Source organism: Lycium barbarum, chromosome 9 (genome assembly GCF_019175385.1).
Source record: "Lycium barbarum isolate Lr01 chromosome 9, ASM1917538v2, whole genome shotgun sequence".
In the NCBI taxonomy this organism is placed as follows: domain Eukaryota; kingdom Viridiplantae; phylum Streptophyta; class Magnoliopsida; order Solanales; family Solanaceae; genus Lycium; species Lycium barbarum.
The window spans coordinates 57,110,017-57,136,809 of record NC_083345.1 but is presented as its reverse complement, the minus strand read 5'-3'; the positions used below and the strand labels follow the sequence as shown (position 1 = coordinate 57,136,809).

The 26,793-nt window shown below is 38.2% G+C and overlaps 2 protein-coding genes across 15 annotated transcripts; both read left to right on the top strand.

Annotated features, from left to right (window-relative positions):
• Positions 1 to 12,161: 12,161 nt before the first annotated feature.
• LOC132608819 (uncharacterized) lies at positions 12,162 to 17,858 on the top strand. Of its 10 annotated transcripts, none has more exons than XM_060322570.1 (9): positions 12,163 to 12,374; positions 13,040 to 13,159; positions 13,256 to 13,336; positions 13,939 to 14,079; positions 14,520 to 14,564; positions 15,935 to 15,961; positions 16,521 to 16,616; positions 16,710 to 16,774; positions 16,856 to 17,858. In XM_060322570.1, the coding sequence occupies exons 1-8, from the start codon at positions 12,243 to 12,245 to the stop codon at positions 16,716 to 16,718; spliced, it is 651 nt and encodes a 216-aa protein (XP_060178553.1). In that variant the 5' UTR covers positions 12,163 to 12,242; the 3' UTR covers positions 16,719 to 16,774; positions 16,856 to 17,858. The 10 variants fall into 10 exon arrangements, with proteins under 10 accessions (XP_060178556.1, XP_060178553.1, XP_060178552.1 ...); XM_060322569.1 differs by having other exon boundaries at positions 16,521 to 16,634; XM_060322572.1 differs by lacking the exon at positions 14,520 to 14,564.
• A 435-nt stretch (positions 17,859 to 18,293) lies between these two features.
• Positions 18,294 to 26,512, top strand: LOC132608818 (probable ADP-ribosylation factor GTPase-activating protein AGD11). 5 transcript variants are annotated; one of them, XM_060322567.1, is made up of 9 exons: positions 18,294 to 20,993; positions 21,665 to 21,742; positions 22,127 to 22,211; positions 23,090 to 23,165; positions 23,975 to 24,138; positions 24,319 to 24,451; positions 25,000 to 25,116; positions 25,296 to 25,391; positions 25,662 to 26,512. In XM_060322567.1, the coding sequence occupies exons 1-9, from the start codon at positions 20,948 to 20,950 to the stop codon at positions 25,941 to 25,943; spliced, it is 1,077 nt and encodes a 358-aa protein (XP_060178550.1). In that variant the 5' UTR covers positions 18,294 to 20,947; the 3' UTR covers positions 25,944 to 26,512. The 5 variants fall into 5 exon arrangements, with proteins under 5 accessions (XP_060178550.1, XP_060178549.1, XP_060178545.1 ...); XM_060322566.1 differs by having other exon boundaries at positions 24,307 to 24,451; XM_060322562.1 differs by having other exon boundaries at positions 19,824 to 20,993; positions 24,214 to 24,451.
• The last annotated feature ends 281 nt before the right edge of the window (positions 26,513 to 26,793 follow it).

Genomic DNA, 26,793 nt, shown 5'->3' with positions numbered 1-26,793 from the left:
CCATCATATTACAACTAGATTACAACAAGAATTCAAGCCATTAAAATCATGCAATTTCATGTACATATTCGGCCATCACACCCCTAGTTCCAACACACAAAATTTCCATGTTTTTCATTCATTCACACATACTACAACATACATATACCATTTTTAACACAACAAAAGCATGAAATCCTTACCTTTCTTCAAGTTCTTCACTTGGGGTTGAAGTTGTTTTCTTGCCAAAATCTTTACATCAACTTGTAGATAATCTTGTGCTTAGTAATAATCTCTCAAGAGAGGAACTTTTTAAACCCAAAAATTGGCTCCAAAAAAATTTTCTTTCTTTTCCTTTTCTTTCTCCTGTCACCCGAAACCCTCTCCTTTTGTTCCTTCTTTCTTGCTTTGTATTTTTTTTTTCTTGAAAGTTCTAAGGATAATGATGGATATATAATGCCACATGGAAAATTAATCCATGGGCTTGGATCATGGTATGGCCAGTTAGGCCATCCCATTTGGGCCTAATTTGTTTCCTATCATTTTTGAGCCCAAAATTGTTGTCTAAAGATGGTAATTTATGGAGCAAATTTCCAAAATTCCCTTGGCCACCTTTCGTAATTCCACACCATTAAATTCATAACCTACACATGCATACAAAGTAAGGTCCAATTGTGGCCTTATTCATCACAAGTCAACCCACCTTGAATTTTTCGAATAAACAAAAATGTCGGATGTAACATCCTCCCCCCCTTTAGAGACATTCGTCCTCGAATGTTAAATTGACCTTATGGGGCGCCATACTACTCCGGGAGGGTTCTCTTTATAGTCGTCCTTTGCTTACTTTCCGATATGGCTTCTTTACCAACATATGGGGTAATATTGTTTTTTTCACATCACAGATTCAGATGCCTTCATAATATATCTTCTCGTACCCCACGCAATCGTCGAACCATAAGCTATATTCTTGTAACTGACGAACGCTTTCCAGACGTCATAGTCCGTATCATTTATTGTTACACTCCGGAGATTTCTACCACGTTATCGTAATCCTTCTTCATACCAGACACTTCATACCAAAAAAATTCAGCACTAGAACCGGACGCGTAGAAGTATATCGGACGGATTCGTAATCGGAAGCAGACATGCTAAACTATGGCGGATGGATTCATAATCAAAAGAAGAGATACGGAAGTATGTCAGACAAATCTGAGATCAGAGTCAGATGTACAGAAAGGTATCGGGCGGATTTCGAAGTCGGAATCAGGCTTACAGAAATGTATCATACAGAGTCACACTTAGAATCAGACATGCGGAGATGTATCAGACAGATGCGTGATCAAAATTAGACGTACAGAGGTACACCAGACGGATTTATATCCGGAGTCAGAAATACAGAGGTGTGTCAGACAGATTCGTAATCGGAGTTAATCGTACAGAGATATGTCAGACAGGAACGTATTCAGAATCAATCATACAAATCGTCTTGGGTGTCGCTTATCGACTTTTTCAAAGTTTCTGCTTACTCGCTCTACTTATCTCTCTCCTTCCCTACTATCCATACTCTCTTTCCTTTTACAACCATCGCCATACCAGACTAACTTATGATGTAATTGGGATTTTTCTATCCCCTGACAACATTCGGGTCGTCGCTGACTGTTATCCAGATTCGCTAAGTTTTCCGAGTGGTATCGCACCTTTCCTTTTTGCCCATTTAACCCGCGTCGGTCTGTGTGGTATCTGTAAAGGCGCTAATTACTCCATACATTCTCTTTTCCTTTAGATTACCCCAAGTTTTCTTTTATATCGGTCATACCTACACTTGAGCAAAACTTTGCATTACTTCCCAGGGGGTCACCCATCCCAGAATTGCTATGGCCTGAGCACGCTTAACTCCGAAACTTTCATGCATTTCGACACGTTAGGGCTAATATAATTTCGTCGATTGCCCCTCACGACCTTTGTCACGTAATTTTAGAGTAAATCGGGGTCTTCGCAGATTTTCTGAAAAATTTTGGTAGCGGGTCCCACCCCCTGCTAAGTCATACCATTACCATATTGCTTTTCTGAATCTCGGTATCCACCAAATTAACATTTATCTTACTATTTCCAATACCCAGAAGTATAAGATCACGTAATTCAGCAAAATACAAACTTACCCATACATACATTTCTCAAAAAGGATTGGCTGGCGTACCTGGGCGTGCACTCGAAGACGCTCCTGGATCCTGCCGGCCGGTTAAAGCAAACACGCGGTTCGAAGGACCGCTGTAACCAGAAGCTGCACCTCGTCCTCTGCCACGACCCGCTGGCGCTGGTGCTGGTGCTGGTGCTCCTCGCCCCGCAGGGCGCATGGCTGCTGAAGGAGAAAATGAGCCTGCAACGGACCCAGCAAGCCGGGCTGAACCCGAACTGCCCTTAAGTGGGCACTCTTTGACTCGATGGTCTGGGCTCCCACAAAAATAACAAGCGCCCGTAGCGCGATAACACTCCCCCGGGTGGGGTCTCCCACAGTAAGAACACGGGGGTATGGGTGGCCTCGACTGTCCGGGACCTCTGGAGCTCTGTCCTGCGAACTGTGGGGGCGTACTGTAGGCTGGCTGGGACGAGTACCTGTTACCCTGCCGCTGGGAAGGCTCGCCCTGGAACCCCTCTGAATACCCAGCCGATCTGGCCCTCTTAGGCCGGCCCCTGTCGTAACTCCTATCAGGCCGACGTTCCCTACGTCGGTCCTCCATGCCCTGGGCGTGTGCCTGTACCCGGGCTACATGCATCCCTGGCTGAGCAGCCATAGCCAAACAACCATCAATCAGATAAGAGTCCAGTCCCATCACATACCTGTGCACCCTGTCGGCCATCTCAGCTACTATGGTGGGTGCATACCTAGCCAATGAATCGAACTCTAGGCTGTACTCGCGAACACTCCTACCATTCTGTCTCAAGTTCAAGAACCGATCGACCCTAGCTCTTCGTAGCTCTGGTGGTAGAAAATGGTCAAGAAAGGCCTTAGTAAATTCGGCCCATACCGCTGGGGGAGCATCGTCACCCCTGGAGAGCTGCCAAGACTCATACCAATTTGCTGCCACCTCATATAATCGATACGAAGCCAACTCCACAGACTCAGTCGGCGAAGCCTTAATCAGTCGTAGTGTGCTCTCCATCTTTCTAATGAACTCCTGGGGATCCTCCTCAGGTTTTGCCCCGGAGAATTCTGGAGGATTACATGTCAGAAACTCACGAGCCCTGGAGCTCTCGTACCTATCCGCACGACCACCCCCAAATCCATGCCTGCGAACCTGCTCCGCCATCAATGTGGTCAATAATTGAACCGCATCTCGCATGGCCCTACCCTCCGCCCCTGCCTGTGGAGCTGGAGGCTCGGGCACTGGAACCTCAGGGGCTTGTGGTGGAGCCGTCTCCCGATTAGCAGCTCCTGCTGCTCTGATATCCTCCGGCAAGGGGGGTGTAACAGATCCAGACGACGGGGGCACATCCTCAAGTGCAGGGTGCACACTGGCCCTGGTAACCCTCGGGGCCTGGCTGGTCTCTCCTGCCTCAATCCTGGCCTTGCCCTTCTGGGCAGCTGTTGCCTTCTTCGGAGGCATCACTGAAACATAGCAGATCGTTAGGAGAGGTTCATCCTACTAATACAGTTCTATCGCACGATCTAAAGATCCAAAGAAGGGTAACATCCTAAATGCCCTGTAGCTTCCCGTTTATAGATGTGGTGCACAACACATCTGTTACACCCCGTAAGAGTCTGTGCTATTTTAATTAAGACAAGAAAAAAACGAGTTAAGAAAGTTCAAGGAAAGTTAATCGAGTTAGTAAGAATATCGTTATATATATATGGTTGCCTTAAGTATCCCGAGGTGACATCGTAACCTAAAGGATTTGAAATCGCGTTATGAGCGTATATGAGGTAATGTGAGTGCCCTTTTAAAGTATTTGAGATTATTAGTAATGTTATAGAAGATGGAAAAAAGATATGAATATATTTTTGCGATTGGAGTTTCGTCGAAGCTTCGTAAGTTCTCCAGTTACGTTTAAGGTTATTGTGATTCTCCGGACCCTTCGAGATGTGTATGGATTGTTATGTATGTATATGACTATGTATATGTATGTATAAGAGGTTACACGAGGGTCGGAAGAGGATTAGAAGTTAAACGAATCTGAACGAAATGAATCCGAACAACTTCAGAAAAATCTCGGACCAGATTTTTAGCCCATATTGTTGGAGGCATATCTCCTAGTATATGAGGAGTTTTAAGGTGTTTTAAAAGCCTAAAATTAAGTTCATCGAGTCTAGTTTCCAACTCAACAAACCGCTCGTCAAAAAGATATCTGGATAAGCAAATATGGACGATGCAAGTTGGGCTGGCGGGGCAGAAAATGGTGACCCGATCCAACATTCACATTCGGCCCATGAGGCCCATTAACGTCATAAATATAAGGAAAAATTATGTGAGGGCTGATCATTTTCAGATAATATCTTCCAAGAACATTAGAGAGAGAGAGAGAGAGAACTTCAAGGCTAAGGAAGCCATTTTGATCAAAATCCGAGCTCCGAATCCCGAAGCTCATGAAGAGAAAAACGTTGTACGTTGCGTTGCCTTCAATTGGAGATAAATATTGGTCTTGGGGGATGACATTTTCGTGGTGGATTTTCTGATAAGGTATTTATAAAATTCCTTTTATGTTATTAAAGTGTTTATTTAGAGTTTTAACGAATTAGAACGGAGAAAACAGCATTATAAACCCGTTTGTTGTTTTGTTGAAATTTATGGGTGAGGGGCTGTTTTAATTGAAATTGATGGACTGATTTGAATTAATATTTTGGTTGTGTTAATCATGGACTATGTGAGGAGAGTGAAGGAACTTAATGGTTATTAAGTTGTTGTAGGAAAACATACAACTTTGTTATGGTTTATGTAAAAATGGAGATGAAAGTATCAAGAGGAAAATTATGATTTTGATGGATGATGAATATGATAATGTTGATGTTGGTTTGACCTTGTAAAGTTTGTATGAAAATTTTCATTTTATGTAGAAAGAAGATCATTGATGTTAAAACCTATTTCGTTGTGAACTTTGACGTCGTTTGGTGTTGTTGGGTTGTTGTTGTTGAATGTTTTGAGCCGAGCTAAGTCTCGGGGGTGTTAGATTTATAGGGGAAATGATGCCAAAATTTCGGTAGCCAAGTATAACCCCAAAGATTAGGATGTTAACTTTCATGAATAGTAACTGGTAAAAGTGACCATTTGCAGTTTTTGGACGAAACGGGAATTGAGATTTGATGAGCGTAAGGCGCAATCCAGGTATGTAAAGCCTATCTATCCTTCTTTTGGCATGTCCTAGTTACGCTAGGTTAAGATCGGACCCTCGGGGATAACTCTGCTCTTGGAAATCTAGGTTCAAGTTTAGGCACTATTCATTCAGCATAATTGAAACCTAATCTTTACATTTGGTTGAAAGAATGTTCGAACCTTCATAATTTTTGTTGTTGTGTCCGAATCCCTCCGAAACTTTTGTAGACGGCTTTATGGAGCCGAAAGTTTGTGATTTGTGTCCGCCGCCTCAATTTGACTCGAGGTGGGCCCGCAAGCCCTGAGGCTTCCATTATTTGGTTCGTTTGGCTCATTTTCGTCCGATATGAAAGGCAATCGTTTGTTTATGACTTAAGGGTTCGTTTGAAATTCCCTATGCCGTTATTGAACGTTTTGCACTTTGAATGATGTTAGATTTTCGGAGGATGACCTGTGAATCATTTTTCAAAGGTTTTGCAGTTTGGAACTTCGTAACTTTTATACATTAATTTTGATCGACCTGACTTCTACTCCGAGCCTTCTGGCGTCGGTATATTCCTATATGTAACTATATGTCGAGTCCGGTAACTTACTTATAATATGCATATGGTTTCTGCACTACTCCATTCGTGCCATTCACTATGATTTCGTTCGTCGGTACCCGGGCCGGCTTTGTGATCGTGCGCGCTATACCATATTCGGAAGTTATGATGTGTTACGGTTTCCGAGGCCTCGCCATAGGGCCGGTTACCGTCTATGGAGTTATGATGTGATATGGCATTTGATGTGTTCTGATGATGTGATATATGTGTGATATGATGTGTCTGGAGACTGTACGGAGATTTGAAAACTTCTGGAGTTATGATGTGTTGTGGCACCAGCGTCGGGGGTGACCACGTTCCTAAACCCTATACATGATTTGATTTGCATTTGTACATTTGCCTTCCGCACAGGTTTGCTTTGCTACCTTGACGTTTGTGTTTGTTCCATTCTGACTTCAGTTGTGTTTGTGATTTCTGTACCTTCTGCTTTACATACTCAGTACTTCTCCCGTACTGACCCCCGGTTCTTCGGGGGCTGCGTTTCATGCCCGCAGGTACAGAAGCTCGTTTGGGTGATCCTCTGGTTTAGGCTACTCATTCGGATGTGTTGGAGAGCTCCCCTTGATCCGGAGCCTAACTTTTGGTACATACCTTCAGTTGTGTGTGTATTCTGTACATTTGTGGCAGTGTGGGTACGGCGGGGCCCTGTCCCGTCATATGTTCGTATGTTCTGTTTTGTTTTAGAGGCCTGTAGTCATATTTGTGGGTCGTGGGTCCGGTGTGTTTGTATGTGGATCTGTTTTGCGTTCTTAAGCGGCCAGTATGATACTATGGCCAGGACGGCCCATGAGTTTGTACGTGTGTGTGTGCATTTGGGCGATGTATATTCCGCCACCTTTCTGATTTTGATTTGACTGTTCTGCACGGGCGACCGCTTAAGATAAGTGTTCGATAAATGTTTGTGTGACGTCTGTTGTTAATTTTCAATTCGAACAATGTACGTTAAGTCTGAATGAGTCTGAATACGATGATCCGGTTGTGAGTCTGTTTGGGGTGCCTAAGTAGGGCACCAGTCGCGGCCCACGGGGTTGGGTCGTGACAACATCGATAACCAGAACTCTACTAGACACGGCCTGTAGACATACCGAGGACTAACCGCTCTGATACCACTTTTGTCACGACCCAAACCCCGTGGACCGCGACTGGTACCCTAACTGGATACCCATACGTACCTATCTGATCGAATTCGAATCATACAGATTTTTTTTTTTTCGTTTCAAAACAGAAGTATGGAAATAGGCCGATACAAATACGGCACGCGCGCAACCATACGTATATATACATATATACCTGAACATACAGACATTTACAAGTAAGCCGATAAGGCTAACATACAGACGAAACCCGTAACCCACACATCTATCTACAGGCCTCTACAGACATACAAAATCATATGACGGGACAGGGCCCCGCCGTACCCGGAATATACATACATACGGAATACACAGACGACAGAAAATATATACCAAAGATATGCTCCAGGTCAAAGGAGCTCTTCAGATAGCAGAGTCGGAAACCTACGCTGGCGGCGTCTCACCTGGTGCGTCTGTACCTGCGGGCATGTAGCGCAGCCCCCGAAGAACGGGGGTCAGTACGGAAAATGTACCGAGTATGTAAAGCAGCAACGTAACAGATATAAACATAGTCCGAACTAGAGTCACAGTAATATAACGGGCAAAATCATAAGTCAAACTGACGGACAGAGTTATGATCTAGACGGACATACAGAATCGTGTTACACACAAATGGACAGAATTATAGTTCGGACAGACAGACGGAATCATAATACAGATCCCGGCCCGTACGCCGAGGGACGCGGTGAACAATGCAGAGAATTATGCACGATAACAGAACCTGGCCCGGGTCGCAGTGAAAGAATGCATTGAGACAGACACGAATCGATAAATGAGAAACCACCTACCTACAGACTCAACATACAGACTCGATCAATCAGAAGGGTGCCAAACGGCGAGCCAAAATCAGAATATCCAGATAGTATGCATAGCACGCGCTCATATCCTAGTTAGGAAGGCACGACAGATTATCAGAATGGGATGCTCGGATGTTCAGAAATAATATTGTATAAATTACACAAAAATATCCATAATATTCACAAAATAATAGTTCAGAAGTTTTTAGAGAAGATCAGACCAAAACAGAAGTATTTTAAAAATCGTACCGGAAGTATCGGGCCTTGTGGGCCCACCTCGGACCAACCCGAGGCTACACACGTAAATTACTGATGATTGACCTTATGAGGTCACCCATACTCATTCGGAAGTGTTCCGACTCCGTTTGGGGAAATTTTTGTGCAAAATCTCACTTTAAGGACAATTTGTAAGAAAATAGGTTCAATTGAATTGAAGGAATTGGAGCGGTTTTCCGTCTCGAATTCCGGGGAACAGAGTCGGACTTAAGGCTCGCGGCCGAGCCTACCACATCCAGAACATGCCTAGGAACGTAGAGAAGTGCTTCACATACCTCGATGGCGCCTTACGCTCGCTCGGCGTCAATCCAAGTTTCGTCTAAAATCTGGAAATGGTCAAGTTTACCATTTGGTTAGTTTCATTCTTTCAATACTCTAACTTTACACATAATTGCCTACCGAAATTTCGGCAGCATTTCCTCTGTATATACGACATCCCCGAGACTTAGCTCGGCTCAACTTAGCAACACAACAACCCAGAGGAGACATCCAAACAACAACAAACATCAATAAACACTAAATCATACGCTATGGCATTATTAGCCACCCTTCGACACGACGAATCATCTTTCGTTTCAAGCTTACATTTCCAACAAAAACTTATTATTTTCATATCCATTATCCATCAAAATCATTACGACACACATCGGAGGAATCCATAACATGTTCACATAATATTCACAAGATATTCATAAAATTCACAAACATTCAACTTTCCATCAAGTCGCTACTTTTCCAATTCCTTCCTAACTTTCAACATGCAAACTCATCAACACATTTTTATATTCCAAGTTCATTGTCATAAGCATAATTTGCCTCTTAACACTTTCATTTTCACTTATACACAAATCATAACAAAGTTCAATAATTTTCTTCAACAACTTAATAACCAATCTTCCATAACAACACAATTAACATGCTAACAAGATTCAATTCACCTTAACTCAATTAGCATACAACCAAAAATCAAATTCATATTTCATATCAAACCTAGCACCACACGGCCACCTCCCACACTTCCAATTTTTTTACTAATTCATTCCACTTTCCTTTCTAATATAATTCCCATCATATTACAACTAGATTACAACAAGAATTCAAGCCATTAAAATCATGCAATTTCATGTACATATTCGGCCATCACACCCCTAGTTCCAACACACAAAATTTCCATGTTTTTCATTCATTCACACATACTACAACATACATATACCATTTTTAACACAACAAAAGCATGGAATCCTTACCTTTCTTCAAGTTCTTCACTTGGGGTTGAAGTTGTTTTCTTGCCAAAATCTTTACATCAACTTGTAGATAATCTTGTGCTTAGTAATAATCTCTCAAGAGAGGAACTTTTTAAACCCAAGAATTGGCTCCAAAATTTTTTTCTTTCTTTTCCTTTTCTTTCTCCTCTCACCCGAAACCCTCTCCTTTTGTTCCTTCTTTCTTGCTTTGTATTTTTTTTTTCTTGAAAGTTCTAAGGATAATGATGGATATATAATGCCACATGGAAAATTAATCCATGGGCTTGGATCATGGTATGGCCGGTTAGGCCATCCCATTTGGGCCTAATTTTTTTCCTATCATTTTTTAGCCCAAAATTGTTGTCTAAAGATGGTAATTTATGGAGCAAATTTCCAAAATTCCCTTGGCCACCTTTCGTAATTCCACACCATTAAATTCATAACCTACACATGCATACAAAGTAAGGTCCAATTGTGGCCTTATTCATCACAAGTCAACCCACCTTGAATTTTTCGAATAAACAAAAATGTCGGATGTAACACTTCACAGGTGCAGAACTACTTTGAAAGGCAAATCCTCGCATCTGCGGAACAAACCTCGCAGAGGCGGGCCTGCAGATGCGGCCAGAACACCGAAGAAGCGGCACACCAGAAACCAGCAAAAAATCTGATTTCTCACCAACCTCAACGCAAAACCCGACACTCATCCGAGACCTTCTGAATACAACCCAAACATGCATACCAATGTAACAACACGCTATGAACTCACTCGTGCCCTAAGAATTTCCAGTGGAGGTTATCTTGACCTGGTCAACCCCCAAACCCCAAAAGAATCAAGTTTCCAACCAAAGGACAAAAATACCCCCGAGTGCCTCGAGAATCGAACCACTCATCCTACCAAGTTATAATCGACCCTCCGGACCCTATGGAACCGACGAAAATCACTTAAAGGTCCGTTTATCCAAAAGTCAATCATTAGTCAACACTTCTTCAACTTAAAACTTCTAAATTCCTCGAAATCAATTAAGACTTGAGCAATCACCTCGAGAATTGTGCCACCCACCCCGCGGGTCACAAACACTCTAACGGAGCTAAGGGAAGGGGTCAACAGGGTTAAAAAGGGTAAAAAGCTAAATGACCACACAGGTCGTTACAGCCGCCCATTACACTTACCATAAGGTGTCAAGTGTAAGTGTAATTCTAGATATAAAAGTTAAACATGAACTCGAGTTTACCTCTTTAGAGGACGAGAGATCGGATAACTAGCTACTAGTGTAGTAGATGGTGTCTGGGGTATTGCGAGCAATAAGATTCTCATGTTAGTAGTGGATTCTTTCCGCATGTGATTGAATTCCTGCGTGAAGCTCTTGTAACACCTTAGTAAGTATAGCTCTTGATACTCGCAAGTCGCACGAACTATTTGCCAGTATGAATTACGTGTGTTATGGCCATGGTACTGATTTAGGTCTAGTCCACCATGTGCGAAGTGGGAAATGTTGGATATTGAGTTGGGTCGTGGGTCGCCCATGTGGACTGACCCGACCTGATTAGGAGAAATAAACCTGCAGGAAGTTATTAGAAGCTTAAAAAAAAGAGTTACCCCATATAAGAGGTAACTTCTACCCTATCATATAACGTGAGTTTGTGGGAAGAAATCGTGTAACTACTATAACTTCTCTTTTCATAATAAAAGGCAAGGTTTCTTTCTTTTTGAACAGATAATAAAATAAAGATATTGATTTTTTATCTTTCCACAAGAACATAAAAAAAAAAAAACATTTACCTTGTGATATAAACTTTGTTTCCTAGTGATTCAAAGTGGACTTACGACAAATTTCTTTGATGGTAAGATCAACAACTTCCGCTGCAACTGAAAGGTACACAATCCGTTGTTCTTTCCCCTTATTGATTTTTAACAATAATATTACTCCATCCGTCTCAATTTATATGACACTCTTTCCTTTTTAGTCAGTTTGAAAAAAATGACATTTTTCTATATTTAATAACAATTTAACTTTATAAAATGATTTCTAGCGACACAAATTTCTACGATTGTATTAGACCACAAGTTTCCTTTATTTCTATATAGGGCTGGGCATAAATACCGAAAACCGAAAAATCGAACCGAACCAAACCGAAACTTCAACAAACCGAACTAGTTTGGTGTCCATCGTAAAAAAACCGAAACCAAAATAGCCGAACCGAATTTTGATAAAACCGAACCGAAAAACCGAACGCGCACCGAAATTTAATACATTATCCAAAAACATTAAAATAGTCCAGGCCCATTAAGTTAAAGCAACAAAAACCCAATTGTAATAAGTCCTCTTTTGCATTTGTATTCCTAATTTTCCACTTCAATTGAAAAAATCAAATATCCCTAACAAAGAAAGGTAACTAGGATGTCTCTTTAGGATTAATAAATGTCCTTTATGTGTATTCTTAATTATTCTTACGGTATGTATATAACACCTAGTAATCCTATGTCATGATTATAATTTTCTGTTCTTGTGTATCCTGTTTGTTTGATTTTGATTTCAATTTATCAGTTTTATAATTTATTGCTTTTGAGAATATGAATTAGTGTCAATGGAATCGCTTCTAATATTATATTAAAAAAACTGAATTGAAAAAACTAAACCGAACCGAACCGAACTTTAAAAAACCGAAATCGAAAGAACCGAACCGAACTAGTTTGGTTCGATGTTTGGTGTCCACCTTAAAAAAACCGAACCCGAAATAACCAAATCAAAGTTTGATAAAACCGACCGAACGCCCACCCCTATTTCTATATATAATATTGGACTACCTGGCGTAATATTTTATGTTGTGCGGCATATTTTATAAAATCAAACACACCATTACAGTGATTCGAGCCTTTGCTGGGGAGAAGGAATGTAAAGGAATGCGACGTGGTAGAGCACTGAGAAGGTTTGATAAAGAGTTAGCAAAGGGGAATTACAAAGCTGCTCACTCTCTGTTGAAGCAATTACAGTACAAGACTGGTGGCCTACTTGGCTTCGGTTCTGCCAAATTGGTACTCCTTTTGTTACTCTTCATTTACGTGATACTTTTTTTTCTTTTAGTCGGTTAAAAAAAAAATATAATTATTTTTTATATTTAATACTCCTTCGATTTTTTTTCACTCCGTTAAAAAAAAATAGCTTTCTATATTTAATACTCACTCCGTCCAATTTATGTGATAATTTTTTTTTTAATCGGGTAAAAAAAACAACTTTATATATTTAATACTCACTCCGTTTCGTTTTATGTGACGCTCTTTTCTTTTTATTCCGTTCAAATAAAAATTATAACTTTCTATATTTAATACTCCGTTCGTCCCAATTAATGTGACAATTTTTTTTAGTAGTTTAAAAAGAGAATAACAACTTTCTTAATACTCCATTCTTTTTTCAATTTATGTGATGCTTTTTTTTTTTTTAAAGCACGTTTGAATTGACTTATTTTAAGTGTTTATTGGCGGTTAATTTTTTTTTTTACTTTTTGTGATATTTGAAAAAAATAAAAAATACTTTTAATCACTTATTTTTAAGCTAAAAAGTACAAAAATAAGCCAAAAACATTTTTTTTATTGAGCTGGAGGGAGTAGCATTTAAATTCCAATGACAAGCACTTTGCTGTGTATCCTAGTTGTAGGAGGAAAAGTTATGCTGATTCGTTCATTGGTATGTTGTTGTGGAGGTGCCTAAAAGATTACCAGCAATGAATGGACAAGAACTATGTATGGTTGATGAATCTTTAGTTGACTCAGTTCTGTGTTCAATCAAATATAGCATCGAGTTTGCTCTATCAGATGAGGAGGTATGAGTTCTGCTTTTTAATTCTGTTTGTTAATATATAGACTTGTCTTGAAAATTTTATTTAAATATTTGGCTTAGCTAGATTATATTCATGTAGGTCTTATTAACGGGAATGGAAGATGATCTGGGGAGTGAAAGCGATGATTCCCCTTATGAAGATCATCAAATGTGTTTGCAAGTAAGACTTTTTAATAGTACTAGTTTCTTGTCACGTGTGTTGCACGTGTATTATCCAATCATGTAAGAAATTTAAGTATTGAAAACTCAAATCTTTAATCTTCTTAGAAAAATAAAGAACTTGGACAATGACTTTCCAATAGTACTTGCATACACAATCAAATTATGCCACAAACTCTTTCATTATTCTTAGTTAACTCGATACTTGATTTTTTACTCAAGGAACAAAGACAAATTGCTATCAGTTTTCTTTATCAGAACTCCAAACATATAGTGCTTCATAAAGCAATATTCAGATTGACCCAATTCACTGGCAAGCTGAGACGTGTCTCCTTCAGGCCATAAGTAGTGCCACTTGCTTTATCTGGAATTCTGAAAACAACTATTTGACAAATTTAAGGCATGCCTACTGGCATACAAGCTTTAATTCTTCTGTTAGTAGCTATTATTTGTGTACACTATTGAATATCAAGTACATGGTGAGTCTCGCTGTTATGTCAACTGCTCTTTCTTCATTCAACTTATGGTACTGTTTGTTAGACACATTTTAAATGATGGGGCTCATATAGTCTAGCTGTAGCTTAAAAGGTTCTTTTTCTGCAGCATGAGGCTGGCCATTTTCTGGTTGGTTACCTGGTCGGGGTCTTACCAAGAAGCTATCAAGTACCTAGGGTAGAAGATATAACACAGGACAAGTTTGCTCAGGGAAATGTGCAGTTTCTTGGCTTTGAATTTCTCAAAGAAGTACGAATGCTATCTTAGTTACTATGAGAATTGTATAAACACAATATCATGGCAACATATGGCCGTAGGATTTCTTTTATTTCAATCTTCTTTAATTTCTTTGGTTTACTGTAGTACCTTAGCAGCATTCATGCATTTTTGCCGACTACACTCCCAATTATGCAATGGGATTAATCTGCATATTTGTCTTTTGTGGTCGCTGCTGTTTTACTTGTGGTCTTTCCTCAACAATAACAACTTTAAGCATCTATAGGCACACGGGTGTTACACGTGGATTAATTTTTTAAATCAATTCTTACTAGCCTTCATGAGTTTCTTAAGATGACTACTTCCCCTAAATATGTTGCACTACAGAGAGGAAGATTTCAAATTAGGTTTGTTTCTCTTGTCAGTTTTATTTCGGTGCATAGTCATTCATTTTCAGGTCCAAATAACTGCAGGTTGATATGAGCACTATCTCAAGCAAAAGCTTTACCCAAGGCACGGTAAGAATAGCTTGTTAAATATGTCAGCTTGAAGCTGCCGAAATTCATGTAAGATATGCGGAATAAATGCCAGGGACAGCAATCAAACTGCTGGTTCAATGATCATTATTTTGTAGCCATAATTAAACTATGTGAGACTCTTTCATTTTAGTAGCTTCTCATATAGTCTTCCTCTAGGTAAATTAACTGGAAAATGTTTCTATTAATACAGGACACATAAGAAAGAACAAAAATAGATAGATAGATATATAGTACCCTGGATCTGGAAGACTAAAGCACCTATGAAGGTGGCCTGCTTTTGGGTGGATTGGTACTATAGGACCTTGGTTGACTCAAGACAACCTGCAGAAGAGAGGCTTTGCTTTAATAATAGAAGGTTACTTATGTGAAAAAGACCAGGAAACTGTGAATCACCTTTTTCTTCATTGAAAAGTCTCAAGGCAGAGTTGGGATCTTTTCCTGAATATTTGTGGAGTTTCCTGGCTAATGCCGCACAATGTTAGGAGCCTGTTGGAGAGTTGGCAGAGCCAAAGGATAGTTAAAATACGGTAGCAGTTTTGGAAAACCACCCGTCTATGCATCTTTTGAAGGGCAAGGAAGTCATATCTCTAGAATTGAAAATATACATCTATAAAATTTGTACTTCTGGTTATGAGTAGCATACTGGAAAATGTAGAACAACACTTGGGACTGTATAGAAATGCTAGGGAGGAAACTGTAATAGGCTGTCTTTGAGCCTTCTCTTCATGTACTTTTGTGTACCATCTTGTCCTATCAGCATATTAGATTTCTTAAATTACTGGATCATGAGTGTGCCGAAGGCATCCTCGCCTGTCCATCAAATTGTTCAAATCTCTTTTTGATTCCACAGTTTGAAATCCTAGTATCATGCACTCCCTCTGTTTCAATTTGTTTGTCTTACTTCCCTTTTTAGTCTATTTAAAAAAGAAAGTATCTTTCCTAATATGACAACTCTATAATTTCAACATCCGACATGGCTTGTTTAAGACCACAAGATTACAGGGTATTTTGGTACATTATACATATCTTTAGTTCAAGGCTACAAGATTCAAAAGTTTATTTCTTAATCTTCCTGCCCAGTCAACTAAGACAAACAAATTGAAACGAAGGGAGTAATTGTTATGAGAAATGATCTAATCAAATAAGCTATTCCACCAGTGTACAAAAACTAACTGCTTTATGTTTGACTGAACTTCGACATTCATGCCACACGTAAAGATCTTTGTTGGAAAAAATCCACTTAATTGTTATTGCTTTATGCACAAATAATACGTTCTTTGAGTAACTCATATCCATGCTTTTCTAATCATAACTCCAACTTCCAAGCTTAAAATGCAATGTGTTTGCAGGAAAACAGGGCCAAGATCTCATCCCAGGTCAGATATCTTGCTATTTAGATTCTTTTTGGTTTTATAAAAGGTTTGCTAGCCTTAGATCATTATTATTTGATTTGGAGATGGTTGACTTTGCTGTCCCAAGTTGTGCCTCAATGCGTATGTTATATCAGGTATAGGTGTGAACCTTTATTTCAGATGATTACCATTGACCCACAGATAAATGAATTTAAGTCGCTTAATGGACTAACTCTAGCGTCATTGATACTGTAATGTAACATGATAGCAGCAACCATTGTTGTTGCATGACCCTTGGTTAGTTACAAACAATAGGAACTAAAACAAGGAATGGAATGAAACTGGAAGAAGTTTGAACTAAGCATAAAAGTTCCCTTTGCTCTTCTTCTGATAGCCTCGTTAAGTCGAAATTTTGTTCCTTAAGAGATGTTATCATGATCGTTGACCATATTTCTTAGTCCACACAGTACTGTTGAGCTAGAATCTTATAATTTTCTGGAGTCTGGCTCATTTAACAAGGGCGAAAATGATTATGAGGAGTTGAGTAACTCTCAATAAATAACTAGTCTTTTTTCTATAGCAGACTTTGAACAGGTTCTTGTGTGTAATACTAGGAGGGTTAGCAGCGGAGCAACTGATATTTGGATACTCAGAATTACTTCACTCAGATGTTCAAAAGGTCACATGCTCATGAGGAGTTGAGTAACTCTCAAAAAATAACTAGTCTTTTTTCTATAGCAGACTTTGAACAGGTTCTTGTGTGTAATACTAGGAGGGTTAGCAGCGGAGCACCTGATATTTGGATACTCAGAATTACTTCACTCAGATGTTCAAAAGGTCACATGCTCTCTACAACATTTTGCTTTATGGACGTGGAGCCTAAATAGGGCTAGTCGCTAACTGCTTTTTCATCAACAGTGTGCAGTTGGACAGAGTGCTAAGTTGGTTGTGCCTCAATGAGAATGAAGCTAACTCTCTGGTAAGACGGGCTGTACTTACCACTTTGTCACTATTAAGTCATCATCACGAGGCTCGATCAAGACTAGCAGAGGCCATGGCTTCAAGAAGATCCATCGGTTATTGTATTGATATGATAGAGAGCACTTTGTGAGACCATATGGTTTAGCCTAAATGAGTCACTGACTTGGGGGACCATATCATTTTTAACTCAACAAGTTCCCCTTCCCCATTTTCTTGGAGCATCAGAATACATAAGAGAGGTTACCTAATTCGGGAGACTAAATAATGCTACTCTCCAATCTCTCATAGAGCATTAGAAACTCTATTTAGTAAGTTTCATTTACCCTAGTTGAAATCACCTGGCCCTGCAATGCAGTGTTATTGGGAAGTCCTTTAGAAAGAAGAAAAGGAAAAGTAAGGTCCAGTGGTCTAGATCAGAAGATCACATGTAATGCTGAATGTTTTGCTTAGGTCAATTAAGTCGAACATTAGAATATTATGCTGCATGTTGGGCCTACTCTGTTTGGTGTTCACTGGTGATATTACTATAGATGCATCCTCGTCGAAGAGACCTTTAAACTCTGGAGTTGACTTAACCAACAAAGCAAAGCGGTCTCTTTCTTCTCGGTCTATGTCAGTTGCAATCTGCATCTCAAGTTATCATGCATTTTCGGAATGGAGAAAAACAAAAAGGAAAGAGATGGAGCTCTCCGTCTTTTAACACTTTGGACTTGCTCCCTAGATAGCAAGAAGCAAACAAGGGTAGTTTTTTTAGTTATTACATATCGTCCTTAATGACGTTACTGATAGATAGGTTATTGATCTGATTGTGTCATTAGATTTCAGTTCATTGTAAGTTAATATGATAATATCAAGCTCAACTTGTAGGATGAGATATTGTATTTGATCTTGGGATTATGTTCTGTGTTTGTGAAAATAAATCATTTTTGGGATTTCATTAGTCATGTATTACATAAATCATTTTGGTGAAATTCGTCAGTTTTTCTTTCATCAATCTGAGATTTTCCCATTTTGATTACATCAAGATTATCATCGTTATTTTTTATTGGCAACAAAATTATGGATGATATTTTTTACGGAAACCTCTCTTATTGGTGAGCCATTTGTCACGTATGGAAATGGCTCACAAATATCCTCCATCCACCTGTTAGTCTAAAAATACCTCTAACCTATTTTTTTTGGCTCAAGAATACTCCTCAACTAACACCCTCTTGTTTACTCCGGTTTTAGATAATCAATTAAATTTGTGGATGAGGTATAGGATATGTGGCTATATCTTATGCTTATTTGATAAAGAGGAGAAATGCATAAATATGCTACAAAGGAGCGATGGATGATCAATGGTTAGCTGTGTACTCGAGAATATATTGATACATAAACGGTATTCGATCTAAAGAAACATAAAAATTAAACACAAGAAACGTTGATTCGATCAGATATATATTGAAAGAGAGATTTTCGTGTTTTGCTATTACAAGAGTTTTTTGGTCATGTAGGAGCCAACCCCCTAAAATGAGGCATGCCCCTTATTTATAGTGCTGCCCCATGGGCCTCATACAACATAAGAAATAATAAAATAAAGAAAAAGTTCTGAGTTGGATTAGGTAAACCGTACGGTCTGACACCCGTACGATTGACAGTTGAACACAGCAGGACGTCATTGACGCGTGGCAACTGCGCAACGGATCTTCCGGACTACCGGCCACGATCAAACGGACATACGACCTCGAACAACCGGTCATGGAAGAACCGGACCAAATGACGCCCTTCCTTTGCTCCGGTCCAAACGCTTCCCCGGCTCGGAATGGGACCTTCACGCACGTTTTGTCCCTTTCTTCCCTCGGCCTTTGGTCTCTCTGGTTCAGCATATATCCGGTTTTTACCGTATACACCTTTAACTTGATGACGTTTTTCAATTTAAAAAGCCATGTAGCTTAATATGATTGGCCGCATATATTATTTAATTTAAAAATAAATTCACCTACTTTTATATCCAAACCCGTTAAGCCACCTGTTTCTTTTAACCTCAACTTCTGATGTCAATTCACTCTGTGCTATCACCTCTCAAGATACTAGGACATGTTCTTGTATCTGATTCTGTTTCCAGTTTCAAGGAGATTTATAAGTACACTGGGGATAATTTAGGACCAGCTACGGATGAACCAATTACAATTTCGCTGATTAATTGGGGGTGTCAACGGGATCTTAAGAAGGTTTGAGAAATTGGTCCCTTGGCACGTGATTTTGTAGCGGATAGTCATACACCTATACCTATACACTTGCATAATTTAAGTGACTAGAGTGATAGGCTTGTCGTGCTATACACTAGAAATGATAAGCAGCAGGCTGATTTTGATGTTTCTGCTTTGGCAAATGCAAGTGATTTGAACAGTGACGATGAGTTTGAAGAGGAGTTTGATAGTGAAAATGATAATAACAGTGAGAGTGAAGAGGAAGATGAAGGTGGGACGAGGAAGAAGAGGAGTTTTGGCGGAAAAAAGAGTAATCCGCTAAGTTTTCCAGGAAATTAAAGAAACGGGTTGGTTCAATGGGTTTGGGTTTAAAAGTGAGTGAGTTTATTTTAAAATTAAATAATATATGTGGCCAATCATATTAAGTCATGTGACTTTTTTAAATTGAAAAAAGTCATCAAGTTAAAGGGTGTTAGTTTGAGGGGTATAAGAAGGGTATTTGTGAGTCATTTCTCATACGTTAAGGGTATTTTTGACCCTTTTCGGTATTTTTTATTAGCAACATACTAGTATCAGTTGCTCATCCTTCACCAAATTAGATTATCTATAGATTGTAATTGTCACAAATTGTTTTAGTAATGGATTTTAGTAGTTTAGCGATATAATGATTTTCGTCCATCATCAAAACCAGTTTTCTTTGAGTAAACAAAGACGCATTCTTTGAGTAAGTCTGGGAATACATACTAGAGAGTAGAGAAGCAGTCTCCTCCTTTACATTAATGTCTAGAAAAGGACTATTTTTCAGCATGCCTTCTGATGAGCGTCAAGTCTTCTATCAACATAAATGTACAATGCATTCATTTCAGGGTAATATTTATTCACATTTGATGTTACACTAAACCAATGTAATTTACTATGTAGGGTACTTTCTCCGTTTTAATTTGTTTGTCTTACTCTTTTATTAATTTGTTTAAAAAAAAATATCTCTTTCCTCTTCTAACAACCTTTTAATTTCAACTTACATATGACATGTTTAAGATTACAAAATTAAAAGTCATTTTCGTACATTCTACATATCTTTAGTTTAATACCATTAGATTTTAAAGTTTTTTTTATTATCTTAAATTTCGTGTCAAGTCAAAATCAAACAAACAAATTAAAATAGAGGGAGTAATATTTGTTCGCATCAGGTGTTTACACTAAATCAGTAAAAATATGCATTATCATATGTGTAAACGGGATAAGTTTTTACCATAAGCTAGGCTTGTTAATTTGAAGGAAAATGAATATAATATAAACAAATATTAGGTACGCGCCGAAAGTGGCACTTGTGCGACTTTGATATCTCCTCAATTCATTTGTTAGGTACTTTTCCTCCAACCACCCGAAATAAGTATTTCCATCCCAACATAGGCTTTTCTTTTGCTTTTTTTGCACTCAGGGATAAATGAAAAATTATCATGAGATACAATTGAATTTTTTCAAACTAGTTCAATTCAAAGATTTTTTCTGTTTTCCATATATGTACATGCAATCATATTTTTATCCATTAACTTGTGAATTGGTAGATAATTGCATCAATTGGACAAGGGAATCTGTCAACATCTCAATGTTGTGTCCCAATTTATTACCAAACTCCAATAATTGCCTTGTTTGAACATGTCACAACTTTGCTTTTCCTTTGATATAATCATACGTTGGCATGCAATTGATCGATGATTTTGGTTTGCCATGGTGACATTTTGTTTCAATTGTTAACAAGGATCAAAGAACATGAATTATTCAAAAGTCTAGAGCTTTTTTCTGATTTTGGGATATTCAATTTAGAGGCAGAAAAATGTCCATTCATCATCAGGGAAATGCTGACAGCAACAATGTTACAGGTATCCTTTCTCAATTAAAAAAGAAAAAAGAAACAAAAGAGTTTTCAATTATAAATTTGGGCTCATCATCATGTCTAGCATTAGATTAATTAGTTAAAATCAGCTTGAACAATTTTCTATTTGAGGAAAGGGACAAGTAATTTGGGAATGACCAAAATAATAATAATAATGACAAAAAAGAGAGGACAATAAAAAGTAATTGTAGAGAATGGGAGGAATGATTGAGGCCTGCAGATTTTAGCCTAATATAAAATCCTCAGGTCGGGTTTTTGCATATGGGCATTGTTTGTATCTAGCATGGTTTCAGTGAATTCTTGATTGTTTTCTATGTAATCCTAGGGGTGAGGAGAACATGATGTTGGATAGTTTGAACCTGTTTTCTCTTATTTCCGAATTCTATGTTACAGTAAATAAGGCTGAAACATCATCTACTTCTTCAATCTTCAGCATACTTGTTGAATTTTTGTGTCATTTGTGGTGCTTGCGTCTGTGACCAAATTCCTTTTGGTCTCTTTAAAGAGAAATTTGTAACTAACATTTACTTAATATTTCAGATTTTTTTGTTTACGTGCTGTGTTGAATTTGCTAACTGTCAATGAAATGTTAGCTATTATTTCTGCAGAATGCAGTCAACAGTTTTGTGTAATAATAGCTCATGTTTATTTGCGTAGGTTCTTGCCTCTACGAACTTTTGCAAATGGAATCATCTTGTAGTGGTCTTCAACCAGAAAGACGACAGCGTTCTTCGAGTATGTAATATCTTATTCTCAGCTTGAAATGAATGGCAGTTTAGGCCATTGTAGTTTTGAAGAGTTACTCACCATCTTACCCTTTTCTACTGGATAAACATTTTTGGGTTTTCCTTTTTTGGTTTTTTGTGTGTGCACCATGTATACTTGTTGAGTTGCTTAGGATTAGTCACTTTCATGTTGCTACTATGTCAATTTGACCACCATGGAGATACTGTTCCTTAATTTTCTTTTAAACACTGTTGAGTTTTATTCTTCTCCTAAGCATCAAATGCTGTTAATTGGTGTACATTTTCTCAGTTTACATGATTGACCAAGCTTGATTTATAAAGGTCACTCACCTGTACAGCTTTTGCAAGTGTAATCTACTATTATTTTTGTTAGGTCCTCGACATAGACTACAGAGGCTGTTGAGTGAATCTGGCAATAGATCCTGTGCAGACTGTGGATCTCCAGATCCAAAATGGGTGTAAGTATCAGAACATACCAGTTTTATATCACAATTAAAGAAAATTATAAGGTTTATCAATCTCTTTAATTACTTTTTTGATTCATCTTGTAGCTGACCCTTTATTGTCCCATTGTATTTGACTTATGCACCATCCATTACAGAAGCCTTTTACTTCTTGGTCTGAAGTTTTCCTTTATGTTTGTACTTTTTGTATCTCAAATGTAGTTGGGGAAATAATAAATTATCTTTTCACCTCTCCTTCCATTCGGCAAAACAGTGGTTTGACAAGATTTAGAATCATTCAAACTTAGGAATACCAGTTATTTTACATTATTAAGAAAAGTTTTAATGGTAAAACACACTTGAACTATCACTTTTTCGTGAGTTTCACATCCCAACTATCGTTTGTTCCCTTTTCCTACTTAGACTATCATCATTTATGTATTATAACACACCTCGAAACTGATTCGGCCAAATATCAGTTATTCCTTTTCCTACCTGAACTATCACCATCTATTCAACTAGGTATTTTTTAATACATAGATGATGATAGGTCAAGTAGGAAAAGGAGTAAATGGTGATAGTTCAGTTAGGAAAAGGGAACAACTGTAGGTGGGGTGTAAAACTTGCGAAAAAAGTGATTGTTGTGTGTTTTTGACCATTATCTCTTTAGAAAACGCTTTCTTTGTTTCCCCTCACTATGTTGGATATCATAAAACCCAGTACTTAGCGGTATCTCTCTCTTTCTTTTTTTTTTTTTAAAAGAATCCTACTTTGAAGATTTTCCTTTATTTTGAATAATTGTTGGATAACCTGGTATAATTCCTCTTTTCTGTGTAATTTGACCTCGAGTCCTGAAATTGCTTGCTACATCTATCCCATTTTGTGATATTCAGATCTTTAAGTCTTGGAGTTTTTATATGTATCAAGTGCTCCGGAGTACATCGAAGCCTTGGAGTGCACATATCGAAGGTTGGGTTTTCGAACTTTGCTGTTTGTCTTAACTGCCATATATACCTGTCATTGTAGAATGTACTAGAATAATGTTTGATCTATTTTCTTTTTTCTCATGCCCCTTTATCTGAACTAGAATTAATTAATGGAAAACCTAAAAGAGAGTAGATACTTGAAATGTTGAAAGATGGGTAAGAAAGCTGTGACTTTGAAAATTGTGTGGAAATATTATGGAATAAGTACCTAACCTTCTCTTTTCACCTTTTCCTGGAAGAAGCACTTGCTCGAATTTAACCGATGTTGATTTCAAAACTTGCATCGATATTTCTTTTCATTTGGGTAGTAAGAAATTTCTGCAAAGCATGATTTATTGTTGGGTATGAACAAAGTCACACATGGAAAATAGAAAAGAAAAAGTAGTCATTTATTGTTGGATACTCTTAATAGCGTGAGACCTTTTAAGGGAAAACCATGCAAGTTTGACCCAAAGCCGACAATATCATATCATGTTAAGAGTATTGTTTTAGCCCAACATTTATTTCCATCTTATTCATTGTGAATCATGATTTAGCTTCCTCTTATCTATTCTAAGCTAAAAATAAGGAGAATTTACTGATTCATTAGCTGTTTAATGTTGTTCAGATGAATAATGTTGTATAGAGGGTCTGTACCCTTCATGTGTGTTTTTGCAAAATATCAAGTTACATGATCATCTATGTTTGTTTTGTTTCTGACTGGGTCGCAGGTACCATTCCTGTATTTGATAATCTTTCCCCTTTCCATTGGGAACAAAACAAAGATTAAATATTTAATGTCATGATTAACAGGTTCTATCAGTGAAGCTCGACGAGTGGACAGACGACCAGGTTGATAGTATGATAGAGATGGGTGGAAATACTGCGGCAAACATGAAGTACGAAGCTTCCATTCCTGATAATTACAGGAAGCCCAGACCCGAGTCATCAATAGAAGAGCGTACTGACTTTATCAGGTAACATAAATGTGACCATCAGATTTAGGTATATATGAGTCGCAATCTACTCTGAATCGAAAATCCACTACTCAGGAGAAAATATGAGATGCAGCAATTTCTAAACTCTGATGTACAGATTGTCTGCCCCTTCCCACCATCATCGTCCTCACGCTGCAATTCCTTAAGCCTTTCTTGTAGTTTGGCCATCGATAAGAGACATTATGAGAAGCAATCCACTGGGCATCGCATCCATGGCATAGGCCATGCATTTCGGAATAGCTGGAGAAGGAAAGAATCTGAACACAGGACCACCAAGAAAAGTAACTCGATGGTACTAACTTATTCTCTAAGGAACAAAATCTTCTGCACTTGTTTTAACAGAACTAAAGTGAATAGTATAATTTTCTTGTGTCCATGCTGCTTCCCAACTTACATGGAATGCAAATGGGTAAGGTAACTTAATAATGAAAAAGCTTACCTTACGGGATGAGAAAGGTGAAAGGGCCTTTTTATAGAGAGAGAGAGAGAGAGAGAGAGAGAGTACGGCAGGGTTTTATGGGGTTCTGAAGTAAAACTTTCAGAGATGGAATGCGAAGTCTTTCGTGCTCCTCCTCGACCCTATTGTCAATAGTGTTCTTTAGCAGGAGGTATGTCCTGGCTAATGCTTTGGCTTCAAAATTGAACAAAAGTAAATCCCAGGCTTTGTTTAAGAATTGTTCCTTACATAATCTATAGAGCAAAGAAAATGATTGTTTCATATGTCATTCCAAAGACAATCAAGCAATTCTATTAGATCATGGACTGAATTCTTCTTATATCATACTTAACATATTCTCAGTGTTGTAAATTGAACCTCAATCCTGCTTATTTTACCTATAGGCAGGTATGGTTGAATTTATAGGATTAATAAAAGTCAATGTGGTGAGAGGGACCAATCTAGCTGTTCGTGATGTGGTAACAAGTGATCCTTATGTAATTCTCTCCTTGGGAAGCCAGGTAAATGCTATTTCTAGTGGAGTTTTCTCATTTTTTCCATTAGTGCAGGCTAATATTTGAAGTATACTAAGAATCCTTCTCCAGAAAATCTTTTGGTTGACACACTAAGAATCTTTTCCATTAGTGCAGGCTAATATTTTCTCATACTAAATTCAGCTCTGAACTTCTCTTGGTTGCAGTCAGTCAAGACGCGTGTCATAAAGAACAATCTTAACCCAGTTTGGAATGAAAAGCTAATGTTGTCAATCCCAGAAAATATTCCTCCTTTAAAAGTGGTATGCTTTTTGCTGTCATTTTATTAGCTATTAAATGTGAAGAGGGGCAATTATATGAACATACCAGCAAATGTAATACAAAAGGGACTTGAGAGGGGCAATTAATTATATGAACATACCAGCAAATGTAATATAAAAGGGACTTGAGATAAGCTGCAATTGTTGGCCCCAATTGCCATAAATTTATGCACATTTTCTCTTATTAAAATTTATCTGCATGTGTGAGAGAAGTGTTCAGGCCACCCTAATGATCTTAGGCATGGTTTACAGTTTGTGTATGACAAGGATACGTTTACAACGGACGACTTCATGGGGGAAGCTGAGATTGATATCCAGCCCCTTGTTACTGCTGCAAAAGCATCTGAAAATTCAACACTTAGTGAATCAATGCTGCTTGGGAAATGGAAAGCAAGCAAAGACAACACTTTAGTTAAAGATGGTCTAATCAGTCTAATAGATGGTAAGGTGAAACAGGAGATTAGTGTGAAGCTTCAGAATGTTGAAAGAGGAGTACTTGAGATTGAGCTTGAATGTGTTCCTCTCACACAATAGCAGGTGCAAGGAAAGCAAAGACTGAACGAAACTAACTTCAAGCATATATAGCGGTGATATTTAACATGGTTAATGCTTGGCAGCTATGTATGAGGATCCTCTATCTGAGCCAAAGTGAAACTTTTGGTTGCATTTGAGTTAGTCAAGTGCTTCAAACGTGGACGCATAGAAGAAGGAAACACAATATGCAGGCAAAGTTATATGAACTTGGTTATCATTGCCAGAATTTTTAGACTGGATTAGTCGCAAAAAGTGAATTATGCTTGTTAGATGACACTCGTTATACGTGGCTGAAATGGTGAATGGTCGACCAATTGAAGGGACAAGTGTAGACTATGGTAGAAAGGCAAGGAAAACTGGAATGACACCATCATTTAACTTTTGCTGTCATATTAGACTTTTGATATTGCTAGGGCAAGATAATTTCTTAATGAACTGTATGATGCAGTAAGAATGTTCTAACCAAAAAGGCCATTTGTCTGGCTGTACTAATGTTCATTATATTACACTTTGTTATTTTCTTTTTTTCAAATTGATGATAATACAATATTTCAGTATTAGGACAATAACATTGATCGCCATAACTCTTATTATTTAGGAGTGAACCTACAAAGTATATGAAAAGAATAAATACAGAGAGCTAACTTTTTTCAGGATAATTGATTTAATACTTTAAAGTTCAAAGGGCTTTTGCCTCATTATGTCTTTGGCTAACATTTCTAGTGAGCCTGGAAGTTGCAGTTCATAATTTAACAAATCTTTGATAGGCCACTTAAACAAGACTTAAAACGATTGTCCATTCTCTATATGGGGATGTTTCTAGCATAATTGATACACTTCCTAAATGTAA